Consider the following 26,918-nt stretch of genomic DNA (forward strand, 5'->3'; position numbering starts at 1 on the left):
TTTGCCCCCCCCCAGCTGAAATTTAGTTTCTCCAAAAATCTTGCCAAAACTAAGATAAGCCTGTATAATTCAAGCATTCACAGACACGGGTCAGTTTTCGTCTTTAGTACATCTTCACCTTTTTTGTTACTATATGACTCATTTTTCAGTTTTCTCTGTCAGTTTCACTTGATTTGGAAAAATTGGCTCCACCCCCCCCCCCCCCCAGGATTTGGACGAGATTAAACCACTGGTTGGGCTTAATTTCGCGTGATTTCAACTACGCTAAGAATGTAGTTGCAAACCATGAACTGGATGACCTCTACTCCCATTTGAATGATATCACTTGACAAGTTTAAAAATAAGTGCATCACATTTAAAAAAATAGTGAATTATCTGAAAAATATTTATATAGAAGGGACAAAACCGTGACCGAAAAAAAAAATTGAAAAAACGGGAGGTGTTCTTGCATACCTCCAGTTAAGGGTTTTGGACCATAATTATTACAATGATTTCGTTTTATACCCCCAAGATTTTCAAACAGTTCGTGGTAACGAACTGTAAGTAAGGAGCGACCCGGCTCAATTGTAACCGAAACTAAAAAAAAGAAGGAATTTTGATACAAATACCCATCAAAAGTTACGCGCCTGAGAGAATTTGCCTTATTTTTGAAAAATGGGGGACCCCCCCCCTAAAAGTCATTGAAACTTAATGAAAATTACACGATCAGATTCAGCGTATCAGCGAATCCTACTGTAAAGGTTTCAAGCTCCTATCTGCAAAAAACTGGAATTTTGTATTTTTTTTGCCATAAAGATCACAGATGTGTGTTTATTTCCTTGTTTTGTTCCCCAGGGGTGATCGTATCGACCCATTGGTCCTAGAATATCGTGAGAGGGCTCATTCGAACGGAAATTAAAAGTTCTAGTGCCCTTTTAAAGAGAGCAATAAATGTAGGGAAACTAGGCCCCCTCCCACGCTCATTTTTTCCCAAAGTCACCCGATAAAAATTTCTAGATAGTCATTTTGTTCAGCATGGTCGAAAAATATAATAATTGTGTTTTTGAGGATGACTTAATCCCACAGTATCCCTGGGAGAACGGCTTTGATTTGTGAGCTATGCCCATCGTTTACATATATTATAGTTCATTGAGAAGTATACAGACGTTTTCAGGGGAATTTTTTCTGGTAATGGGGTGGGGGGGATTGGATCGGGAGTTAAGTGGGAAATCTTTCCACGGAGCAATTTTTGATGGGGGAAGGGACATTACTATGAAGGGGGCGCCAGATTTCCCAGCATTATTAAAAAAAAACGATCAGAAATTAAATAAAAAAAAACAAGTTTTCAACCGAAAACTTTTCAACATAAAAACTTAAAACGAACAAAAACTATTACGTATTTGATTGGGTCCGCCTCATAGTCAATACCTCGCTCTTTACGCTAAAGTTTTTTTTTCGTACTTTCTTAAGAGCTATTAATTCTAATTAACGGCCTTTGTGATTAAGGGGTCATTCTTAAAGAATTGGAAAAAAAAAATCAAACTTTAGCGTAAAGAGCGAGGTATTGACTGGGGGGGGGGGGCACCTAATATACGTAATAAAAAAATACGAATATTGAAGTTCGTTGCGTAAGTTAATTTGTAAGTTACGTATATCTATTACTAATAAAAACGTTCGTAAATAAAATTAAACAACTTTCAAGAAAGCCATTTAGCCAAAAAAATAGTAAAATTTATATGCAAATTTCGTTTTAATTATTCATGTACGGTGAGCCAAAATCAAAATCTGCAGTATTTAAAAAACGATCAGAAATTTAATAAAAAAAACAAGTTTTTTTTAAACTGAAAGTAAGGAGCGACATTAAAACTTAAAACGAACAGAAACTATTCCGCATATGAAAGGGGCTGTCCCCTCCTCAACACCTCGCTCTTTACGCTGAAGTTTTTTATTGTTTAAAAAAATAAAGTTGTGAGGCAGAGTCAAACTTTAGCGTAAAGAGCGAGGCGTTGAGGAGAAGACAGCTCCTTTCGTATACGGAATAATTTCTGTTCTTTTTAAGTTTTAATGTCGCTCATTACTTTCAGTTAAAAAAAAACTTTTTTTTTATTTAATCCACTCAAGAAGTGACACAAAAACTATTGCTTTTAGTGCTATATCACACTTACGGATGGTAGAATAGATGAAAATCAGGCAAATATGAGCAATAGCCTTCAAATGAGCCATTAAACATCACTCTAAAAGTTATGGTAGCCCACTAGCCCAGCTTTTCCACTTGAGGCATGGTACCAAAAGTGCCGTTTTTGGTTCTATTTGGAATTGGCAGATGGCAGAATTTATAGAGAGAATGAAGATATGAGCAATATTATTTTTTTTATATGAGATATCAAAAATTTGTCTACGATGTTCTGATAGCCCACTAGCCCCATTTCTTGGGAAATGGCACAAAAAGTGTCATTTTTAGTGCCATATGGCACTTGCAAATAGTGGAATATATATATAAAAACACGTAGATATGAGAAATAGCTTTTGAGTGAGCCATTAAGTATCTCTCTATGATGTTCTGATAAACCTCTAGTTGGGAGGGGGAGGCTAGTTGCCCTCCATCACTTTAAACTCTTAAAAGGGAACTAGAACTTCAAATTTTCAACCAAATGAGACTCCTGTAAAGTTTATACAACCTTCCATTCCATAAAAACTTTAAATGCCCCCTTATCCCCACGATCAGGGGGTTTCTTTCAACCTCAAAAGCCTCGTTATATGATCTTTGGAATATTTTGAATAAAAGGGCTATCTCAAAGTTTCAATTGGATGCATTTCGGGAAAATACGACGCGAGTGTGTGTGTGTGTGGGGTAGTTGCCCTCCGATCACTGATACTCTTAAAAAGGGCACTGCAACTTCCGATTTGCAATCCAATGAGCCCCCTTCAGAGCTTATAAGACCACCCTTTCTGTAAATTAAATAAAAAAAAACAAGTTTTTTCAACTGAAAATAAGGAGCAACATTAAAACTTAAAACAAATAGAAATTATTACGTATATGAAGAAGTTTGCCTGCTCCTCAACACCTCGTTCTTTACGCTAAAGTTTTTTAGTACTTTTGAAAAAAAAGCTTCACTTTGTTCCAATTAAAAGACCTTTGTGTTTCAGGAGTCGTTTTTAAAGAATTGGGACAAAATTTAAACTTTAGCGTAAAGACCGAGGTGTTGAGGAGGAGGCACCCCTCTTCATATACGTAATAATTTCTGTTCGTTTAAAGTTTTAATGTTGCTCCTTACTTTCAGTTAAAAAAAACTTATTTTTTTTATTTAGTTTCTGATCGTTTTTAAATAATCCCAGGAAATCTGGCCCCACCTCCACGGAGAAATACTCTCCCCACGGATATATCCTCTAGACAGTTCAATCCCGGTGAAAATTTACCAAGGACAATATCCCTTAACAACTTCACGCGTAAAATTGAGACGGAAAAGAGAAAGCAAGAAATATAAAAATAAAGGAATTCTGGCAAATTCCCCCAGTGTATAATTTCCTAAGACAAGTTCACCCCCTGGAAAGTTCCCCCGTGAAAAAAAAACAGCAGAAAATTTGTCTTCCCACCCTAAAATGTATGCATACTTCCCAATAACAAAAACTATGCGTAAACAATAGATACCTTTTAAAACTTAAATACCTTTCCCCTGGCGCTGTGGGGGCCTACCCAAAGGAATAGTTATTAGGCCTTTCAACTATGATGAACAAAATGGCTATCACAAAATTTTAATCGAAATATTTGGGGAAAAAAGGGGTGGGGAGGGGGCTTAGTTGCCCTCCAAGTTTAAATGCAATTCATTATATTGAAAATACTTGTATTTGTTTCATTTTTGTTTCTCCCTGGTTACTTAGAAAGGGCACTAGAACTTTTATTTTCCGTTTGAATAAGCCCTCTCACGATATTCTAGGAACACTGGGTCGATACGATCACCCTTGGGAAGAAAAAAAAACACAAAAAACAAATAAACACGCATCCATGATTTTTCTTAAGGCAAAAAATACAAAATTCCACATTTTTGCCGAAAGAAGCTTGAAACCTCTACAATAGGGTATTCTGATACGCTGAATCTGATGGTGTGGTTTTCGTTAAGATTCTATTACTTTTTAAAAGGATGTTTCCCACTTTTTTCGAAAAAAAGGCAAATTTTCTCAGGCTCGTAACCTTTGATGGGTAAAACCAAACTTAATGAAACTTATATATACGAAATCAGCATAAAAATTCAATGTTTTTGATATATCTATTGGTATAAAATTCCATTTTTTAGAGTTCCGTTACTATTGAGCCGGGTCGCTCCTTACTTACAGTTCGTTACCACGAAATGTTTGAAACCGTATATGGCCACAGGGCATAACTTACAACCCTTGCTCTAAGAGCTGTTGGGTGTGGTGGTCTTCACAAGACATAATTTCCGGACCTTTTAACTACGCTGAACAAACTAGCCATCTCGAAATTTTTACTGGATATGTTTGGGGAAATGTTGGGCCTGGGAGGGGGGTTGGTTGCTCTCCAATTCCTTTTGACTATTAAAAAGGGCACTAACCCCTTTCAATTTGCAATCGAATGAGCTCTTTTTGAAGTTTCTACGACAACTCTTTCTATACGAAGTGCCCTGGTCTAAAACAAACCAAAAAATAAATAATATATTGTGTCAACATCGTTCTTTGCTTAGGCAGCGCTATTGCACTGCCTATAAATAAGCGAAAGGCTTTCGGAGAAGTTGGTTATTTTTGCCTTTCCCTGAAAGTCCGCTACAACGAATACGTCAAATCCAGTGGGGTAAGGTTTGTATTAACAGACTATTCAGGTAGCGAAGAAACAAACTTACCTCTATAGTTTGAATTGCATCCTGAATCCAAATTCAACATTCATTTGTGTCGGAAATCAACTTTACCCCCACCCCTATGTATACCATTTCAGGGTATATTCTAATTCAGGGTATATATTTCTATGCTAGGGAGGTGGGGATAAAGTTCATTTCTGATGCAAAAGAATGTTAAATTTGAATTCAGGATGCAATTCTGACTACAGAGGTAAGTTTGAACTTTACCCTCCCCCCCCCCTAATGTGAAAATATCTACCCTGAATTGGTACATATAGGGGTGGGGGTAAAATTTCCAACGCAAATGCATGTTAAATTTGGATTCAGGATGCAATTTTGACTATGGAGGTAAGTTTATTTCTTAGATACCTGAATAGTGTGTAACTATAAACCTTACCCATCCCGTGAATTCTTTACTGGACAGTAAGGTAATTTCCACAGACCTTTTTTAATTATTTATTCTCTTTTTTCAGAAAGACAAAAATACATACACTGTGACTTTGGTTATTCAAAATGACAAAGAGCTTATAATGCCCGGCGATTCAGCTTTTAAACTTGTTTGTGATTTTCGCAGCCGTGAAAAAACGCTTGAAGCAGGATTACAAGTTACTGAAAAGTGAGTAGTCAAAATAATAGCAAAGAATTTGCTTCGTTTTATAAAATTGCCAAACATAGAATAAAAGTTTTATCTATGATTTATGAGTGAACTAATTTGACTATGAACAAGCGATACAACAAAACGGTTTTCACTTTAGCACATATATTCCAGTTCACGTTGTTAAAAGTTTGGTACAATGCCAGAATTTATATTATATACTATATTTATACTATAATTAACAGTATAATGCAGTTTGTCTCCTGAATTAACTTTCACATCGCCTAAAACACTGCAGAAAAATGTTGTCTGTTCAAGGGACTGGAAAGAGCTAGTGTTTTTGAAGCTAGAAAGACCATACATATTCAATGCAGGGGTATTTTGTCAATTTTCGAGCTGGGGATTCCAAGCAGCTTAGCGCGAAATACATTTATACTGAATTATTTAAGCTTGATGATTGGCTAAATATTATTGAGTATTTTTGATGCTTCTACGGAAATACCTTGCTTACACCAAAAGGAGTATTTCAATTACTGCTAAAATTAGAGTTATAAAATTCTACATATTCGAAAATGCTCATTGGAGAAAAATCCGCTTAGGTTGTATTCACTGTGGTAGTCACTGTCTTCACAAATTCCCTCGATATCTTCTCTTGTTTTATTTGATTAATAAAAAAAAAAACCTTTTTCGACAAAATAAGTTTTTCAAAAGTAAAGAAAAGAAAAGTAAAGAACTCCATTAAACAAAAAATGAGCAAAAATAAAATAAAATTATCTACCAAGCGTGAAACTAACACAAATCAACATCGATAAATAAATGAAACCCAAAACAAACAGAGATTACAATAAATAACCGAGTCAAACTTAAACCGAGCAGATATTAACATAACTTAGACGCAAAACCCCTGTGCCTTCCCAAGGCCAGAACATGATTTGCACTTTACTGAAAAAACATAAATGTTTTTACTTTTATAACATCAATAAATCAAGTAATATTAACATTTTGATTACTAAATATCAGTATATGTATATTAAACTGACAATGCATATTCTATTTGTATTTTTTCTGTAAAGTGCAAATTTTGTTCTGGGCTTGGGAAGGCATAGGGGTTCTGCGCCCAACGTATGTTAATTTCTGCTCGTTTTGAGTTTGACTCGGTTATTTATTGTAATTTCTGTTCGTTTTGGGTTTCATTTATCTATCGAAACTGATTTGTGGTAGTTTCACGCTTGGTAGATTATTTTATTTTTGCTCATTTTTTGTTTAATGGAGTTCTTTACCTTTTCTTTGAAAAACTTATTTTGTGGAAAGTTTTTTTTAATTAATTTCTGTCTGTATTATATTGACATAGTCTTTTCTGGGAAAAAGAAAATAATACTTTAAATCTTTTCGTTTTTTAAGATTTTATAGTTTGGCCTGCTATTTATATGCTAGAGAAAAATTTTCATCAATTTTTAACAACATACACCCTTTTAAAAATCTGGACACAAATAGTACTGTTTAATTTAGTTTCATACCTCCTCTAGTTGACCTGAAATGGAAAACTTAATACCATTTACAAAAAAAATCTGTTTACTTTCTTTGATAGCTTGGATACACTTACGCTATTCAGATTTGGTTAAATTTTAAGAGCAGAAGTAGCCCCGAAAATTTGAACATAATACCCTCAGTCGTTCTTGAGATACTGCTGAGATGCCTTATTGTGAATTAGCATTAACACAGTGCATTTTGATTTCATCTTAAGGCAACATTTAGTCTTTAAACATAATGGGAAAATGGGAGGATGGGCTTGGGAGGGTGGTAGTGGAAGGGGGATTAGTTGCCCTCCGATCACTTTCGACTGTTAGAAAGGGCATCAGCCCTTTCTATTTTCAATTGAATGAGCCCTTTTCGAAGTTCCAACGACAACTCCTTCGATACCAAGTGCCCTGGTCTAAACAACAACAACGAAAAATAATATATTATACCCACATCGTTCTTTCCTATAAAAATTTCAAGCCTTCCAATTACTTTCGACTGTTAAAAAGGGCACTAGACGTTTTGATTTCCAATCGAATGAGCCCTTTTGCAAACGACAACGCTTTCTATAAACACCTTATATGCCCCCAGGGCATAAATTACAACCCTTACCCTAAGGCCTGTTAGGGTGGTTGTCATTCTCTGAGACCAAATTTCCAGAACTTTCAACTACGTTAAACAAAATAGCTATCTCAAAATTTTGATTGGATATGTTTGGGGAAATGGGGGGCGTGAGAGGGGCGGTTGTCGGTCTCCAATCACTTTTAACTATCAAAAATGACCCTAACCTTTTCAATTTCCAATCAAATGAGCCCTTTTGAAGTTTCTACGACCAAAATTTCAATAAAAATCTTACATGCCCCCTGGGCCTAACTTAAAACCCTTGTCCTGAGTGCTGGGGGGGGGGGGGGGTGTCATTCCCACCGACCTAATCACCAGAACTTTCTACTACGTTGAACAAAATGGCGATCTGAAAATTTTAATTGGATGTGTTTGGAGGAATGGTGGGCGTGAGAGTGGGGTTAGTTACTTTCCAATCACTTTCGACTATTACAAAGGGCACTAGCCCTCTCAATTTCTAATTGAATGAGCCCCTTTTGAAGGTTTACGACAAATCTATCTATATAAATCTTATATACCCCCAGGGCAGAACTTACAACCTTTGCCCCTGGGGCTATGGGGGATTTGTCATCCTTAAATACATACTTTCCAGAACTTTCAACTACGTTGAACAAAATGGCTATCTCTAAACTTTGACTGAATATTTTTGGGGAAATTTTGGGCGTAAGAGGGGGGTTAATTACTCTCCACTCACTTTCGAATATTAAAAAGGGCAATTTCAATTTCCAATCATATGAGCCCTTTTTGAAATTTCTGTAACAACTTTCTATATAAACTATGCCCACAGGGCATAACTTACAAAACTTACAACCCTTGCGCTGAGGGCTCTGAGGGGGTTATCATCCTAAAAGACCTAATTTCAAGAACTTTCAACTACGTTGAACAAAATGATATCTCAAATTTTTGATTGGATGTGTTTGGGAAAATGGCGGGCGTGAGAGGGGCGTTATTCGCTCTCCAATTACTTTCAACTATTAAAAAAGGCACTTACGCTTTCAATTTCCAATTGAATAAGCCCTTTTAAAGTTTCTATGCTTTCAATGAAAATCTTACATGCCCCGAAGGCATAAATTACTACCCTTGACCTGAGGGCTGTGGGGGGAAGGGGGAAGAGGCTGTCATCCTTAAATACCTAAATTCCAAAACCATCAACTACAGTGAATAAAATGACTGTCTAAAATACTGATTGGATGTGTTTGGGGAAAGGATGAGCATGAGAGGGGGTTAGTTGCCCTCAAATCACTTTCGACTATTAAAAAGGGCACTAGCCCTTTGAATTTCCAATCGAATCAGCTATTTTTCAAGTTTCTACGACAAAGATTTTAACAAAAACCTTATATGCTCCCAGGACATAACTTTTAACCCTTGCCCTGAAGACTGTGGGGGGGGGGGATTGACCTGCTCAAAGGTATAATTTCTTGAACTTTGAACTGCATGAAACAGACAGTCTATCTCAAAATATGTTTTGTATGTGTTAGGGGAAATGGTGGGCGTGAAAGGGGTGTTAGTTGATTTACAATCACTTTCGACTATTAAAAAGGACACTAGACATTTCAATTTCCAATCGAATGAGCCCTTTTTGAAGTTTCTACGACAACACGTTCTATAAAAACCATATATGCCCCCTGGGCATAATTTACAGCCCTTTCCCTGAGGACCGTGGGGGAGGGGTTGTCATCCTCAAAGACCTAATTTCCAGAACTTAAAACTACGTTGAATAAAATGACTATCTCAAAGTTTTGACTAGATCTCTTTGGAGAAAAGGTGGGCGTGAGAGGCGGGTTAGTTGCCCTCTAATCAATTTCGACTATTAAAAAGGGCACTACCCCTTTGAATTTCCGATCGAATGAGCCTTTTTTGAAGTTTCTAAGACAACCCCCTCTATAAAAAACCTTATATTCCCCCAGGGCATAACTTACAACCCTTGCCCTAAGGGTTGTGGGGGACTGTCCTCCTCAAAAACATAATTTCTATCTCTAAATCAACTACGCTGAACAAAATGGCTATCTCAAAGTTTTTATTGGATGTGTTTCGGGAAATGGTGAGCGTGGAAGGGGTCTTAGTTGCCTTCCAATCACTTTCGACTATTAAAAAGAGCACAAGTCCCTCCAATTTCCAATTGAATGAGCGCTTTTTGAAGTTTGTAAAACAGAGTCGTTAATGCGAAGTGTCTGGGACAAAAGGAAATAATTAATAAATACGTAATATGCGGTATCGACATCATTCTTAGGTATCCCCAGGGCGTACTTTTCATTTCTTGCCACGAGGGTAGTGGTATAGTATACCCCTCAAAAATCTATTTTCTCTTTGGACATAAACAATGATGAACAAAATGGCTATGTCAAAATTTTGATTGGATGTGCTTGGGAGAATGATGGGCGTGGGGGGGGGGCTAGTTGCCCTCCAATCTCTTTCGACTATTAAAAAGGGCACTAGGCACTCCAATTTCCGATCGAATGAGCCCTTTTCGAAGTTTCAACGACAACTCTTTCGATACGAAGTGCCCTGGTATTGAAAAAAAATTATACATTAAGCCAACATCGTTCTTTAGTTAGGCAGCGCGATCCCAGGGCATAACTTACAACCTTTGCACTGAGGGCTCTGAGGGGGTTATCATCCAAAAAGACTTAATTTCCAGAACGTTCAACCACGTTGAACAAAATGGATATCTCAAATTTTGATTGGATGTGTTTGGGAAAATGGTGGGCGTCGGGCGTTAGCGGCTATCCAATCACTTTAAACTAAAATTGAATATTGAATGAGCCCTTTTGAAGTTTCTACGACAATGCTTTCAATAAAAACTTTATATGCCTCCAGGGCGTAACTTACAACCCTTGCACTGAGGGCTCTGAGGGGGTTATCATCCTAAAAGACCTAATTTCCAGAACTTTCAACTACGTTGAACAAAATGGATATCTCAAAATTTTGATTGGATGGTTTTGGGAAAATGGTGGGCGTGAGAGGGGCATTAGTCGCTATCCAATCACTTACAACTATTAAAAAAGGCACTAGATCTTTCAATTTCGAATTGAATGACCCCTTTTGAAGTTTCTTTTTGAAGTTCTGACAACGCCTTCTATAAAAACCTTATATGCCCCCAGGGCATAACTTACAGCCCTTTCCCCGAGGGTTGTGGGGGAGTGTCCTCCTCAAAACATATTTTCTATCTGGAAATCAACTACGCTGAACAACATGACTAGCTCAAAATTTTGATTTGATGTGTTTTGGGGAATGATGGGCGGGGGGGGGGGGCTAGTTGCCCTCCAATCATTTTCGGCTATTAAAAAGGGCAGTAGCCCTTTGATTTTCCAATCGAATGAACCTTTTTTGAAGTTTCTACGACAACGCCTTCTATAAAAACCTTATATGCCCCCAGGGCATAACTTACTACCCTTATTCCGAAGGCTGTGGGGGAGTGTCCTCCTCAAAACACAATTTCTATCTGGAAATCAACTGTGCTCAACAAAAGGACTATCTCAAAATTTTGTTTGGATATTGTTGGGGAAATGATGGGTGTGGAAAGTGTGTTATTTGCCTTCCAATCATTTTGACTATTAAAAAGGGCACAAGCCACTCCAATTTCCAATTCAATGAGCTCTTTTCGAAGTTTCTACGACAACTTCTTCGATACAAAGTGCCCTGTTCTAAAGGAAAAAATAATAAATGATAAATTGTGCCAACATTGGTCTTATATGCCCTTAGGGCATAACTTAAAACCCTTGCCCCGAAGGTTGTTGGGGAATGTCCTCCTCAAAAACATATTTTCTATCTGGAAATCAACTACGCTGAACAAAATGGCTATATCAACATTTTGATTAGATCTGTTTAGAGGAATGATTGGCGTGGGGGGGGGGGCTAGTTTACCACCAATCACTTTCGACTAATAAAAACGACACTAGCTGCTACAATTTCTTATCGAATGAGCCCTTTCGTAGTTTCAACGACAACTCCTTCGATACGAAGTGCCCGGGTATGGAGAAAAAAAAAAATACATTGTGCCCACATCGTTCTTTACTTAGGCAGCTCTATCGCGCTGCCTATGATGGAATAAATATGTGGTCTTCATCAGTATTTGCATTAGAAATAAGAACTCCATCTGAACTAATTTGTTTTATCTATTGTAATTCGTATTTTTGCCCAATCTTCATTGTAAGAGGCGCTAAAAATTACGTCTATGACTGTCCTACTAATGTACTACGAGCGTCTTCTTTGGTGTCAAAGCTTAGCTGCAGCATGCACCCTGGACGCCATTATCTTTTTGCTAGAACCTATAAGCAGGGACCTGTCAAAGGGCTTCTGGATTGTTAAGATTTCAATGATCATGACAAATCAAGTCATCAAGACTTGATCTTAAAGAAGTTGGAAGGCATAGTCTTTTTTCACTAAAAAAGTTTCATCAATACGAATTCATTAATTTACGAGCACACCAAATTTCAACCTTGAATTTTTTAGCACTATTATTTTGTCTTGTTAAGCGAACTTCTCTAAGTTTAAGACTTTGTTGCAATAAAACCAAATATTTTGAACATTGAATTTATGAAAATATTTGACAGGGGTGGACGTCACATTCTAAGAATTTAAATATTTGCAAAAAAGTGCCAATATATTATGTAGAACCTAGCTTATCCTCCGTCCCCGTATGCTTTTAAAACATTGTAAAGAAAACACTTCGACTTATTTGACCTTCATTTGCTAGTTTTTTAGAAGCACTCTTATCTCACATATTCAGATTCTAATAATCACAGAAATGAAAGAAAGAAGAAAAAACAGCACCTATTTCTACTTTCATTGTTGCAGGTGCTATCATAACCCAGACTTTTCCCAGAAATCAGTTGCCATCAACCAACATACCTGCATACTGGGAAAGGGATGTTCTATCCTTTAAAAAAGTCTCCTCAGTAAAGTCACGACATGAAAAAGTATTTTTATCATATTTTTGACCCCTCTCCTTTTGAAAATTTTAAAATCAGTATAAAACACCCTCTGATACTCCCCCCCCCCCACACTAAAGGCCGGAACCAGGAGCTTTAATTGGGAGAGGCGGGTGCAGTAGGAATTGGCCTTAGGTTTGAAAATACCTTTTTTAGTATTTTCATTGAAAAAAAAATTGGTGTTTTAATTGAAAGTATTACAAAATTGTCCTCATTAGACTTCGAAAAATACAGTATGCTCCGGCCCTCCTTATTTTTCTCGTGAATTGCAGCCCCCGAGCAGGACCAGTGCAAAAAGAGGCTTCAGATTATGCTGAATTTGAAATACAATATTGCCTTGTTAATTTGGAAGCAGTATCCCTCTCTACCGTAGCTTAGAAAAAAAAACAAAAAACTCTTGATACCTTACATTTTTGCCATGTGTTTGCTGTTCCTGTGTGTTGTGCACCTGGTTGGATTATTTCAATTTAAAGCTAATCTTGCTGTGGTAAAAACTGAATTAGTTAAAAAAGAGAAGGGAAAGAAGAGGTATGATAGAAAACTAAAATTAAAAACACAAACAGAGATACCAATACATACGAAAGAAAAGACCGATGAAGTGAACTTCCAAAATTCCCAATCTAGAAGGAAAATAAATTAAATAGCGCATCTCAATACATTAAACCCAAAAAATGCAGACTGATTTTTATCCTTGTTCATTGCGTAATTGTTTTAAATAACTTTGTCAGTTTTCCTCAATCAAAGTAAACTTCGACTCATTGTTAAAATGCTACGCAATATTCAAGGTATTAAAACAAACAGAAATTATTCCGTATATGAGAGTGGCTGCCCCTTCCCCAATCCTCACTCTTTATACTAAAGTTTGACTCTTTGGCCCAATTCTTTAAGAATAGCTCCTGAAACAGAAGGGCCATCTAACTGGAATAAGAAGCTTTTTTAAAGCACTAAAAAAAGTTTAGCGTAACAAGCGAGAGTTGAGGAAGGGACATAAACGAAATCTCAAGTTTCAACTTTCCTCCTTGCTTTCAACTGAAAAAACTCGTTTTTCTTATCTAATAATATGAAGAATCTAGAGTGATAACTTTACGTTGGCTGTGCGATTTTAGTGATTGATTTTTCATGGCTTCGGGAATTAAGTAGGGTAATAATTTATCCAGATTTCTATGGATAGTTCGTCTTGAGGAGCACAGCAAATGCTATGGGAGAAAATGACATTAATTGAAAGAACTCTCCCTGACTTGGATCACACAGATGACTAGGGTCCAAGATAAAATATAAGCAAATCAATGAATCTTTTGAGGTTTTGAGAATTAAGGGTACGAGAATAGCACTAAAATTAAGGCTAAGAAGACTAAAGCACATAGAAGAAGTAACTATAGCTGCGTTAGTCCGGTAGCATGGTGGTGCAATGAGCAGGCAATAGTGGCAGTAGCAATGAACCGTTAGTGCTATATCATATGAAAAGGTTTATATCTTCAAATCGTGAATTTTATTGGGTTTTATGTTATCACATCATTCTGGAGAATGACATGATATGATATTTGCTAATATTAAAAGCCTTTACGGGCCATGCCTAATAAAAAAAAATATAACACTATACGAATCAAAAATGCCTCAAACAGCTTTTAATGTCATCCTAAATTCATCGTCGAAACCCAAGCGGAAAGATATTGGATTATAATAATAGCATTTAGGCTTACACTAGGTATAGATTTTTAAGGGCGGACAGATCAGAAGTTTGAAACAAGCTTAATGATGACATGGCACGGATACTTGAAATGGAACCATTAAATCCATAACAAAGGTGAGCACAAGTGCCGTTTTTATTGAGCTAAATAATTAGGATAGCTATAAGACAAAGCACAGAAATTTTACCTACCATTCGTAGCACCCAGAACAAAACACATAGCTGTAACTTTTTCAGGGTCAACTATTGGGCCCTAAGAGTCCCATTACTAATTCTACTACTATTACTAACAACTCTCCACTGAACTATTCTTTAGCCCCTTCCATGAAATTCTGATTTCCTTTAAATCTGTCCTTATGACACTTTCCCATTCCATTCGTGGACGACCAGCTTATTCCCAGTCTAAGTGACTTGGTCTTTTTAGCATTAATTTTCTAACCTATTCTCCCACCCTAAGCTCTCAAAACCAAAAAGAATGCATTTACTGAGTCAGCATTTTTGCCTTGGACACTCAGATCATCTGCAAAATCGACGTCAAGAAAAATTTTACTTCCCTATTTAATTTCATGCTCTTTCATCGTCTTTGTCGTGTTCCTTAGGATAAAGTCTATGAAAACAGTTCATATGAACGGAGGTAGGAAACAGCCCTGCTTAATTCCTAGTCAGCAAACCCGCTACTAACCTCACTTCCTACCTCAACCGCAGCAATACTGTTCCGTACATAGCATTAATTGACTGAACCAAATACCTTCTCACAATCTATAAAATTGAGGACTGAAAGGGTCTGAAGATTCAGACTCTTCTCAATTATAAGAGTAAAAATTTGGTCGATGCATTTTCTCCCCTTCCTAAAACCGCACTGGTGGTTTTGGGTTGGTTTATCTTCTCCCGCCTACAACATAAGTCTAATAACTATCATCATTCTAAGCAATTTGTTCCCAAACCAAGATAATGATAATGACACCATAATTGCCAGACTCACTCTTGTTACCTTTCTTATAAAGGGGTTTAATCAAGGTTGTCCTAAAGTCACTAGATACTTCCCTTTTTTAAAAATTATATTCATATGATTATGATATTCCAAGAGTCCCATTGCGAGGTTTTATCGATGTTAAAACCAAACTATGCGACTCTGCTTACAGACTCATATCTGTTTCACAAGAGATAGAGAAGGCTTGATTTACAATCTAGAAATCTTGAAGACTTTTATAGATTTATTTGTATTAGAACCTTCAGAAAGAAAGCGACTTAGGCCACTCTCCTTTGAAACCACGAAAATAACGGACGCACCCTTTATCAGACACAGACTTGTATATTTAACTATTATTTCCTATCATACAATTGCTCTTTAAAACCCACTAATCTTGCCTTCTACGATATTACTAAAGATAATCAAGCCATGATGAACTTTAAGTCGGCTCAAATTGTAAAGGTTATAGTTCTATTCTAAAAAGAAAAAACCTCAACTCGTATTTGAGGTTAGTCAAACTCCAGCTCTGGCGTTAAGTCCATTGCTCCTGCTGTGTTCCTTTGAATTAAAGAGCACAGCAAAGGCTGGTGAAAGTAGGTACGGAATCAAATGGAGAATTCCAGAGAAATTGTCTACGTCTTGTTTCGGTTGCCAATCTGACTGACCGTATTTCAACTGATTTCGTATTTCTGGGGACATGATGAGAAAAAGGTTGAGATGACTAGGACACGTTCTGCGGATGAAAGAATATAGATAGCCAAAGATAGATTAAGAAAGGAAAGATTTAAGGGACATTGGAACTTCCTGAGAGGATGTAAAATTAGAGGCCTTGAATAGATTGGAATGGAGAAGTGTGCGTAGGTGTGTTTTTCTCAGGTGGCTTGGCACTGCAGTGAGTTGTTATTAGTAGTAGTAGTAATAGTAGTCTTGGGTGAAAGAACGCTTAAAACTCATCATGTCTCTGGTTTCAACTATCACTTTAACAGCCAAAACAGTCTTTGTTGCTCGGCATTTTGACGTACAAATTCAAGTTGGCTCAAAATCCAGTATAGCAAGTGACACATAACGAAGGATTTGTCATCTGCTCCTTCAATGTTCGTGTCACCTCTTCAAGGCGAAAAATTGTGGCATATACGAATATTAGCATATTAAGAATAAAAAAGCATGTCAATAAAATCTATTTTGGAGTGAACAGTAATCAAAGAAAATTATGTTCCAAGTATACATATTAGCTAAAAACAACTGGCCTTCTTGACCTGCCAAGATTTTTTTTCAAGCTAACCTAGGCCTATTTTGTACAGACTGAATTTTGATATTAAATAGTTTTTCGAAAAAATGCTGTGTAATTATAATTTATAAAGTAATTGCGGCTTTAATTCATTTAGACTGAAGATTAATCATACCAAATACGAAATGTGCTTTGAAACTTTATACTTTTTTAATGAAAACACCAGACACTACATTGCCACTGGCGCTAGTAGTTTTTAATCATATTTTCCTGTCTTAAATTGCCAAGAACTAACTCTGACAAGTTTCCATTCTCTTTGCTTACAAGGATAAAAAAAAAAAATCAAATGATTGATTTATGTCTTTTACGCTAAGCATTTCAGTATAAACTCTAATGAATTAGAAATGCTCACAATGGTACATGAGTAGGTAACATTTCTGATACCCAGCAGCCTAATGGCGTTTCTTTGCCACCCTAGCAAAAATTGACAGCTAACAACAGACTTTTCCACGAATTGTCGAATACCTTTGAAGTTTAAATTAAACCATAAAAAGAATCATAATTTAGTTGTGCGATCAAATTTGAGAATAGTATTAGACTACCTGCAATTTAATAATGTGAATGCTATTCTTCAAAGAACGCTTTATTTCACTCAATAATATTAAATTTGATTAAAATCCAATATCACTTAGAATGTGCCCCGTGGGCTGTGGTATATTTTAAATTTTGCAAGCTTGCTTGTTTTAAAATTTTCTACAAAATCAATACATTTCTGATAATTCTTAGCAAGCCATTTTTTTTTTTGCTATCACGTTTGTTTCCGTAACCTGATAAAACTGGTAACTTGTAAAACTGCCAGCCTGAGAAACAAAGAATGGACAGAAGTAGAAAAAAAATCGCCAAATGGAAATCAAGACTAAGTAGTACTAAAACTTAAAACGGTTAGTGATTACATCAATAGAAGGACTCATCTCTATGACTAGATATAAAGCGGATTTCCTGTCTTGTCGAAATGCAACTCGAAAGAAAATAAATCTCATGAAAGAATAAAAACAGAGGCATTGATTCAATCTTCTACCGGATGACAGAAGATTGTAAAACTCGTGGATTTTGACCTTTTGATGTGGTTACATGACACTCAACAATTATTTCCCAATGTCAATTGTAAGGAAAGGCTTCATTTTTTGGCAAAAACAAACAATTCAACTGAAAACTACGTAGGAACAAAAAAATCCTGTTCTTGAAGAGTAAAAGTATATAGAAAAGGCAAACTTGTGCAAGCTCTGGTTAAACGAACTACATTTCCGGCATATATTTTGAAACCGAACCGTCTTTCCATCCACCCATCGGAAAAATGTCTCAAGATGGCTAAGGCCGTCACAAACACTCTTAAGTTTTCCTGATTACTGATAAACATCACAACCATAATCTAAATGTTCAAGTATTGAACATTTTGCTACCATTCTCTATAAAAAGCATAGGTAAAATGAGAAAATCTAGTAATCCCGTAATGTAGCTTAAATGATCCCCTTTTTCATCATATCTGGCTAGGTTTATTTTAAATTAGGTGCAATTACTCCCACAATCAAAGCTAACATTTTTAGGATTTTTATTTTATTTTTTACTATATATATATATATATATATATATATTTATGGTATTTTTAGATATATTACAATTAACAGATTAAAGCTCTTTTATCAAAAGCTACAAGCCTGAGAATATTTCCTTTCAGGGCCATATCCAGTATTTTTAATACGTTATACTATTTTTTCGGGGGGAGAGGCTGGATTAGGGGGTTTGCACCTTTTATGGAAAGGGAGGAGGTTTAAAACAATGTAAAATTCACACGCATGTTTTTTGGAAAATTATTAAGGGGGGGGGGGGGGCTAAACCTATTAATTCTCTGAATAAAGCCGTATTTACCTAATTTTGAAAAAGTTTGTGAAAAACCCCGAGAGAGTAAGTAATCTTCATGGAAATTTCAGCATTGAATTTAGCCCTTCAAAGAGTCCTATTTTATAGGTATTCTATAAATTTTTGGGATATATATATATTTATATATATAGGGTAGGGGCAGGGGCAACTGCCGAATCCTATATTTAATTTTTTTTTTTTTGGTATATTCATTAAAGAAAATAGAAGAAATAATCCCACTTCAGATTATAAAATAACTTTAAGTACATCTTTATTTTGAAAAATGGAAAAAATTCTTGCCCCCCCCCCCACAAAAAAAAATTAATAGAATTGGCGACCCTGGATGAGTAAGAGAGAGGTAAACACAGAGCTGTATGCGTTTTATTTTTTGGCCAAAGTGTATATATATATATATATATATATATATATATATATATATATATATATATATATATATATATATATATATATATATATACATATATATGAGCTTCTATTGCGAAGATCCAAAGTAGTTGCTAAAAAATTGGTAACTTTTTTGGACAAAAACGGACTATTTGATGCTCAAAGTAGATAAGTTCCGGTGCAACAACTCGAGGGGTAGGGGCAACTGCCGAATCCTATATTTAATTTTTTTTTTTTGGTATATTCATTAAAGAAAATAGAAAAAATAATCCCACTTCAGATTATAAAATAACTTTAAGTACATCTTTATTTTGAAAAATGGAAAAAATTCTTGCCCCCCCCCCCCAAAAAAAAAAATTAATAGAATTGGCGACCCTGGATGAGTAAGAGAGAGGTAAACACAGAGCTGTATGCGTTTTATTTTTTGGCCAAAGTGGTATGATTTTATGTGCATAGAATTCTAATTAAGTGTATCCTTCTTGTCATATTGTGTTATTTTTACATGCATGCTTCTGGGCTCTTTTCCAAGTAACAAAAATACAATGTTAATATCCTTTTCATTGTTATCCCATAATTTTTCAGGAAAGTCAGAGCTGTCATAAGCTTAGCAGATGCCGATCCAGGAGGTAAAGATCTACCAAAGCATCTGCAGCATTCAGTTACATCAAGGAACAGAACTGCGGTATTCACACGTGAAGATATAAAGCCTAAACTGCAAAGAAGAGATGAACTGTGACAACATTTAAGAAGAAGCCTTAATACAAAAAAAATAGTAAAAATAAAAATCCCAGGTTAAATTTTGTCTGAGTTTTCCGTGTTTCTGATATTCATTCCAAATATTCTTTGCTGAAATTACAAACAAATTAGATTGAATATCAAAGCGAAGACAGGAAAAAGAACAAACCTCTGTGAAGAGAAAAAAACATTTCAAATCAATGCAGCAGAGGGCAATATAAAATTTTATATTCAATGAAAAATCTTGCATTTTAAGATTATTGTTCGTTTCACCCTCGGTCCCCATGCCACAATGATGAAATTATGCAGCTTGTAGAGACAGTGTTGCATCTTTGCACAAAACTTTTCCATTTCAGTGCAAATCTCAGATTCAATACTTTCTACTTTCTTCTGTGATTTTTCAAAATGAATAGTCATTTTTCCCAATTACGAGCAACACCTATATTTATGAACCCCAATAAAACGATTGGGCAGCGTCAAAACGATTAAAATTTTATTGTTTTCCAAGTTCACCACAGCTTTAGTACATTGTCCTTTCTTATTCAAATTTCTCGTGTGGATTTTCTCTCTGGTTACACATTTTTTTTTAACATGCTTTACGGTACACATCTAAAGTACCTTGTATTCCGCTAGTCGTCTGTTCAACTTGACAATTATATTTTATGCCTCTGCAGAACGTTCGTTTAAGGGAGTCACCAGTTGGGCTCTATCGAACCACATCCACAGGGAGAGTTCCAGATGGATGTGCAATGGCAAAAAGAGCAATTTTCGAAAACTTTTTCCTAGTCCTCTGAAACTGCAAAGCATTTTTCCCCCTTGGAGACAGAGAATATTTAAGTTTAGTGTGTTATAGCAAGATGGCAAATAGTCAATATTTCCCAAATATATAGCCTATACGTGCTAAATAGCCAATACATCCAAACAGCACATATTCTCTAAATAATTTTTTTTTCTTTTTAGGAGTTAGGATCACAAAAACTATGTGAGCATACAAAGCAAAAATAACACAATTACTGCCAAAAAAACAACAAATTACCAACAGTCTAATATCCAATCAATTACATGAAAACAACTAGCTAAATATTATGATTTTTAACTGTTAAATACCAATTTATACTTCTCAAATACCTTTCAACATAGCGGAGGCCATGACTACCCTCATTAGAGTATTCAGTTAAGAAAGGCAGCTTTAGTAGTTCAGGATGGCAGTCTACTAAAAAGTATGTCCAGCATAACAAATTACCATCATCCGTTGCAATACTTATTTCTTCTCTTCGATAAAAAGTTGGATGCTGTTCAAGCACATCAAGATTGGATAGCATTTTCTCATCCACATCAAATACTTCTCCAATTATGTTCTGGAAAAAAAAATTACAGAAAACGTGAGGATAAGAGAATTTAGATATCTTAAGCAGGATTAATTATTAAGGAAAACATTTAAGAAAAAGTGTTCCAAGAATGAACACGTTTTACTTTTCAAAGAAAAGTAAGGTATCATAATATTATAAAATATAAAACAAGCAGAAATGAAGTCATGTAATCGTTTCAAACTTAAACCAAACAGAAATTACTATCAATAAATAAATGATCCTCAAAATGAACAGATATAAAAACGGAGAATTATATCAAAGATAAAGTTAACAGATACTGTAACAGATGAATAAATAATTACTACTACTGTACGAACAACTCACTGTAGCAGCCAACCGCCTAAGGCCAACTCAGCTGCTGATGCTCCTGCTTCAGCCTGATCTATTCAAAGCTTCCCTATATAAACCCTCCCAAGAAGTCCTAATTTCCTTTAAAACTTTTCTTACGACACGTTCCCATCCTCATTTGGGGACAACCTGGTTTACTTTTAGTCCCAGATGGTTGGCCAAAAAGGAAGATCGTTTGCAATCTTGTCATCCTTCATTGGCAGAATGTGTCCTAGCCATTTAAGCCTTTCTCTCATTATAGCCCCAAACACCAGGATAGAGTCCCATTTTTCGTACAGCTTGCTGTTTGAACTAAGGTCAGTAAGAAGGGTGCCTCAGAAAACCAAAGACAAAGACTCTGGAAAAGGTCTAACAAATCCTCCTGTCTTTTTCAAAGCACCCACGTTTCTTAGCCATACTTGACCACTGTCATCACTGTAGCTTCAAATATTCTGATCTTAGTTAGCAGACTTACCTTCCAATTATTCCAAACTGTTTTCAGTTGGGAAAAAACACCCCATGCGTTAGCTATTCTACTTTTAACATCTTCACTTCATCCACAATCGTTACTAATAATACTACCCAGGTAAGTGAAACTGTCCACTTGATCAATCTTCTTGTTACCCAACTTCACCTCTTCACCTTCCTTTATTCCCAGTCTAATCAGTTTAGTGTTCTTAACATTAATTCTGATATCTATTCTTGCACCATGAACTCTCAAAACCTCCGAAAAAATCCATCATTTTGCTAACATTTTCACCTAAGACACTCACTCAAATTATCTGCATAATCTAGGTCTAGGAGAGTTTTATTTTACCATTTTATTCCATACTCTCCCATAGCCTTTGCTGTTCTTCATGACAAAGTCCATCAAAAGGATCCATACAAATAGAGACAAAATTCTAACCTACTTAACTCCTGATTCAACGCAAAACCAGACACTAACCTTATTTTCTATCTTAACTGTAGCAATGTTGCTCTTTTATATAGCAGTGCTATGTATAGGGTCGTATAAAGGGCAATTGAAGCGATTGTGCTCAATCTGGAACCGTATTTGAAACGGCCCCACGTTACCATCAAATTGAACAAAAAAAAAATCGAAATTTAAAGTAAATTGCTTTCGACTAATAATGGATAAAAGATAAATTATGAATTATTTAAATAATTAAAATGTAGGCTACTTTTCTTAAGTTTGCAATGCTGGATGATATTTATTAATGTGTTTATTATTATATAGTATATACTTTATAATATAGAAAACTGATACCCATAAAAGTTCATGTCAAATGTGTTGAATTTAATCAGGATAGTCCCGTATTAGAGAGATTTTACACTGTGTACGTGAACTAAGTTAGGTATGTGAACCACTATGCAGGTATATGCACGCGCAAATAGTTGCGAAACTGTATCAGTCAGCAATCTCTATAATTATTACATTTGTATTCTGTGACTACAATTAGTAATTGTTCAATAAGTTAAGTATTAATTATATTACAAAATCTTTACTAAAACACACACACAGACACACACACACACACACACATACACAAAACAAACAATTATTTTTAAAATTAAAATTTAAGTATATTAGGTGATTAAAAATGGATACTTCACCTACAATTTTATCGTTAGATGTCGAATCCACTGAAACAAGAAAGAGATACGGAAAGAAAATATAAAACTGGTATTTTAAAAAGGAAATTAAGGGTAAAAAGGAAAACGGAAAGTGAAAAAGTCAGAGGTGCTTTAAACAAATTTTAAAAAATAGATAGTGATGACAAAGGTAAAGAAGACACTAATGACGGAGTTGCAGAAGTAATTACTGATAGACAAGAAGAACAAAATGACAAAAATGAAGAAGTCGATGATAAAAATGAAAAACATCAAGAAGAACAAGTAAAATTGAACAAGACACACAATCACACAGACCAGAGCCAGAACAGGAAAAAAGCAAATATTGAAATTAAAATGGAATCACAGAATATGATGATCCTGCGTCTTGGCCCGAGATTATTACCAAACAAATAAGAGATTATCATAGGCAGCGCAATAGCGCTGCCTAAGTAAAGAACACCAGGGCACTTCGTATCAAAGAATTTGTCGTAGAAACTTCGAAAAGGGCTCATTCGATTGAAAATTGGAAGGGCTTTCACCCTCTTTAATGGTCGAAAGTGATTGGAGGACAACTAACACCCCTTTCAAGCCCACTATTTCCCCAAACATATCCAATAAAAATTTTGAGATAGTCATTTTGTTCAATGTAGTTGAAAGGTCTGAAAATTATGTCTTTGAGGATGATAACCCCCCCAAGCTCTAAGGGCAATGGTTGTAAATTAGGCTCCTGGGGAAATATAAGGCTCTTATAGAAAGCAATTTCGTAGAAACTTCGAAAAGGGCTCATTCGATTGGGAATTGAAAGGGCTAGTGCCCTTTTTAATAGCCGTAAGTAATTGGCGGGCAACTAACCTCACCCCCACGCCAACTTTTTCCCCAAAAACATACAATCGAAATTTTGAGACAGCCATTGTGTTCAACACAGTTGAAAGGTCTGGAAATTATGTTTTTGAGGATGACAGCCCCTCTCCCCCACAGCCCTCAGGGCGAAGGTTGTAAGTTATGGCCTGGGGCATATAAGGTTTTAATAGAAAGTGTTGTTGTAGAAGCTTCAAAAAGGGCTCAACCAATTGGAAATTGAGAGGGCTAGTGCCCCTTTTGATAGTTGAAAGTAATCGGAGGGTGAATGCCCTCCACACCCTTCATTTCTTCAAACCCTTCCAATCAATATTTTGATGCAGCCATTTTGTTCAACATAGGTGAAAAGACTGGAAATTATGTCTTTGAATATGGTAACCCCCTGGAGCCCTCAGGACAAGGGCTGTAATTTATGTCCTTGGGGCACATAAGGTTTTTATAGAAAGCGTTGTTGTAGAAACTTCAAAAACGGCACATTTGATTAGAAACTGAGAGGACTAGTGCCTTTTTTATCAGTTGTAAGTGATTGGAGGGCAGTTGTCCCCTCCCCACCACACCCATCATTCCCTAAAACACATCCAATCAAAATTTCGAGATAGTCATTTTATTCAACGTAGTTGAAAGTTCCGGAAATTATGTCTTTTAGGATGACAGATCCCCCCCCCCAGCCCTTAGGGCAAGGGTTGTAAGTTATGCCCTGGGAGCATATAAGGTTTTTATAGAAAGCATGGTCATGGTCATATAAACTTCGGAGGGAGCTCATTGGATTGGTAATGAGAAGGTCTAGTGCCATTTTTAAGAGTCAACATGATCAGAGGGCAGCTACCCCCCTCACATACACACACACGTAGCATTGTCCCAAAATGCATTTAATAAAAATATTTTTGCATGCTACTACCACCACAACTATACTGCGGCTTCAACAGCTACCAAAAGTACTATTACTACTACCACCAGTATCACTAAAACTAATACTTCTGTAGCAAGTAAGCCTAAGGATATTGAAAACAATATCATAGGCAGCACAATCAAGCTACCTAGGTAAAGAACGATGTTGGCACAATGTATTATTTATTTTTGGTCTTAGACCAGGGCAATTCGTAACGAAAGAGTTGTCTTAGAAACTTCGGAAAGGGCTCATTCGATTGGAAATTGGAGTGGCTTGTGCCCTTATTAATAGCCGAAAGTGATTGGAAGGCAACTAACATCCCTTCCACGCCCACCATTTCCCCAAACACATCCAATCAAAATTTTGAGATAGCCATTTTGTTCAGCCTAGTTGATTTCTGAATAGAAATTGCGTTTTTGAGGAGGACGCTCCCCTACAGCTCTCAGGGCAAGGGTTGTAAGTTATGCCCTGGGGCAATATAAGGTTTTTATAGAAAGCGTTGTCGTAGAAACTTCAAAAATGGTTCATTCGACTGGAAATTCAAAGGGCTAGTGCCCGTTTTAATAGTTGAAAGTGATTGGAGGGCAACTAACCCCCTGTCACGCCCACCTTTTCCCAAAACACTTCCAATCAAAATTTTAATTTTGAGATAGCCACATTGTTCAACGTAGTTAAAAGTTCTGGAAACTAGGTTTTTGAGGATGACAGCCCTCCTACAGCCCTCAGGGCAAGGGTTGTAAGTTATGCCCTGGAGGCATTTAAGGTTTTTATAGAAAGCGTTGTCGTAGAAACTTCAAAAATGGCTCAATCCATTGGAAATTGAGAAGGCTAGTGCCCTATTTAATAGTGGAAAGTGATGGGCAGGCAACTAACAACCCTTCCAAGCCCACCATTTCCCCAAACACATCCAATTATAATTTTGAGATAGCCATTTTGTCCAACGTAGTTGAAAGTTCTGGAAATTAGGTCTTTGAGGATGACAACCCCCCTCACAGCCTTTAGGGTAAGGGTTTTAATTTATGCCCTGGGGGCATATAAGGTGTTTATAGAAAGCGTTGTCGTAGAAACTCAAAAAAGGGCTCATTCGATTGGGAATCGAAAGGCATAGTGCCCTTTTTAATAGTCGAAAGTGATTGGAAGGCTTGACATTTCATAGGCAGCGCAATCGCGCTGCCTGAGTAAAGAATGATGTTGTCACAATGTATTATTTTTTTTGTTTTGTTTCCATACCCGGGCACTTCGTATCGAAGGAGTTGTCGTAGAAACTTTGAAAATGGCTCATTCGATTGGAAATTGGAGTGGCTAGTGCCCTTTTTAATAGTCGAAAGTGATTGGAGGGCAACTAGCCCCCACCCATGCCTATCGTTCCCCCAAACACATCCAATCAATTTTTTGAGATAGTCATTTTGTTCAGCGTAGTTGATTTCCAGCTAGAAAATCTGGAATTGGAAAATTGTTTCCATACCCAGGCACTTTGTATTGAAGGAGTTGTCGTAGAAACTTTGAAAAGGGCTAATTCGATTGGAAATTGGAGTGGCTAGTGCCCTTTTTAATAGTCGAAAGTGATTGGAGGGCAACTAACCCCCACCTACGCCCATCGTTCCCCCAAAACCATCCAATCAATATTTTGAGATAGCCATTTTGTTCAGCGTAGTTGATTTCCAGATAGGACACTCCCCCACAACCCTCGGGGCAAGGGTTTTAAGTTATGCCCTGAGGGCATGTAAGAACGATGTTAACACAATGTATTATTTATTATTTTTGTCCTTTAGAGTAGGCCACTTCGTATCGAAGACTTTGTCCTAGCAACTTTTAGAATGGCTAATCCGATTGAGAATTGGAGTGGCTTGTGCCCTTTTTAATAGTAGAAAGTGAATGTAAGGCGACTTAGCACCCCTTCCAAGCCCACCACTTCCCGAAACACATCCAATCAAAATTTTGAGATAGCCATTTTGTTCAGAATAGTTGATCTCCACATAAAAATTATGTTTTTGAGGAGGACACTCCCCTTAGCCTTCAGGGCAAGGGTTGTAAGTTATGCCCTGGGGGCATATATGGTTTTTATAGAAGGCGTTGTCGTAGAAACTTCAAAAAAGGCTCATTCGATGAAAATTAAAGCGGCTAGTGCCCTTTTTAATAGTCTAAAGTGATTGGAAGGCAACTAACACCTCTTCCACACCCACCATTTCCCCAAACACATCCAATAAAAATTTTGAGATAGCTATTTTGTTCCACGCAGTTGAAAGCTCTGGAAATTATACCTTTGAGCAGGACACTCCCCCAACGGTCTTCAGGGTAAGGGTTATAAATTATACCCTGGAGGCATGTAAAATTTTCATTGAAATCTTTGTCGCAGAAAATTGAAAAAGGGCAAATTCGATTGGAAATTCAAAGGGCTAGTGCCCTTTTTAATAGTCAAAAGTGATT

The 26,918-nt window shown here is 36.4% G+C and overlaps 2 protein-coding genes across 3 annotated transcripts in view; one reads left to right on the forward strand and one right to left on the reverse strand.

The window, feature by feature from the left end:
• Positions 1 to 20,514, forward strand: part of LOC148956643 (uncharacterized) — a 30,411-nt gene extending 9,897 nt beyond the window's left edge. The window contains exons 3-4 of the mRNA XM_089086394.1: positions 5,300 to 5,442; positions 19,281 to 20,514. Coding sequence (XP_088942520.1) covers positions 5,300 to 5,442; positions 19,281 to 19,434 — 297 coding nt within the window. The 3' untranslated portion in view covers positions 19,435 to 20,514. The remainder of the gene's footprint in view (positions 1 to 5,299; positions 5,443 to 19,280) is intronic.
• Positions 1 to 26,918, reverse strand: part of LOC148956644 (putative gamma-glutamylcyclotransferase CG2811) — a 64,068-nt gene that overhangs the window by 8,911 nt on the left and 28,239 nt on the right. The window contains exons 2-3 of one of the 2 annotated variants that reach the window (XM_089086450.1): positions 20,562 to 20,791; positions 13,071 to 13,111 (exon numbers count right to left, since the gene is read on the reverse strand). In XM_089086450.1, the coding sequence (XP_088942576.1) occupies positions 13,071 to 13,111; positions 20,562 to 20,791 (271 nt within the window). The remainder of the gene's footprint in view (positions 1 to 13,070; positions 13,112 to 20,561; positions 20,792 to 26,918) is intronic. The other variant, XM_089086443.1, reaches the window with a different exon arrangement.

Source organism: Artemia sp. Qi Xiang Cuo, chromosome 1 (assembly GCF_049724085.1).
Source record: "Artemia sp. Qi Xiang Cuo chromosome 1, ASM4972408v1, whole genome shotgun sequence".
NCBI lineage: Eukaryota > Metazoa > Arthropoda > Branchiopoda > Anostraca > Artemiidae > Artemia > Artemia sp. Qi Xiang Cuo.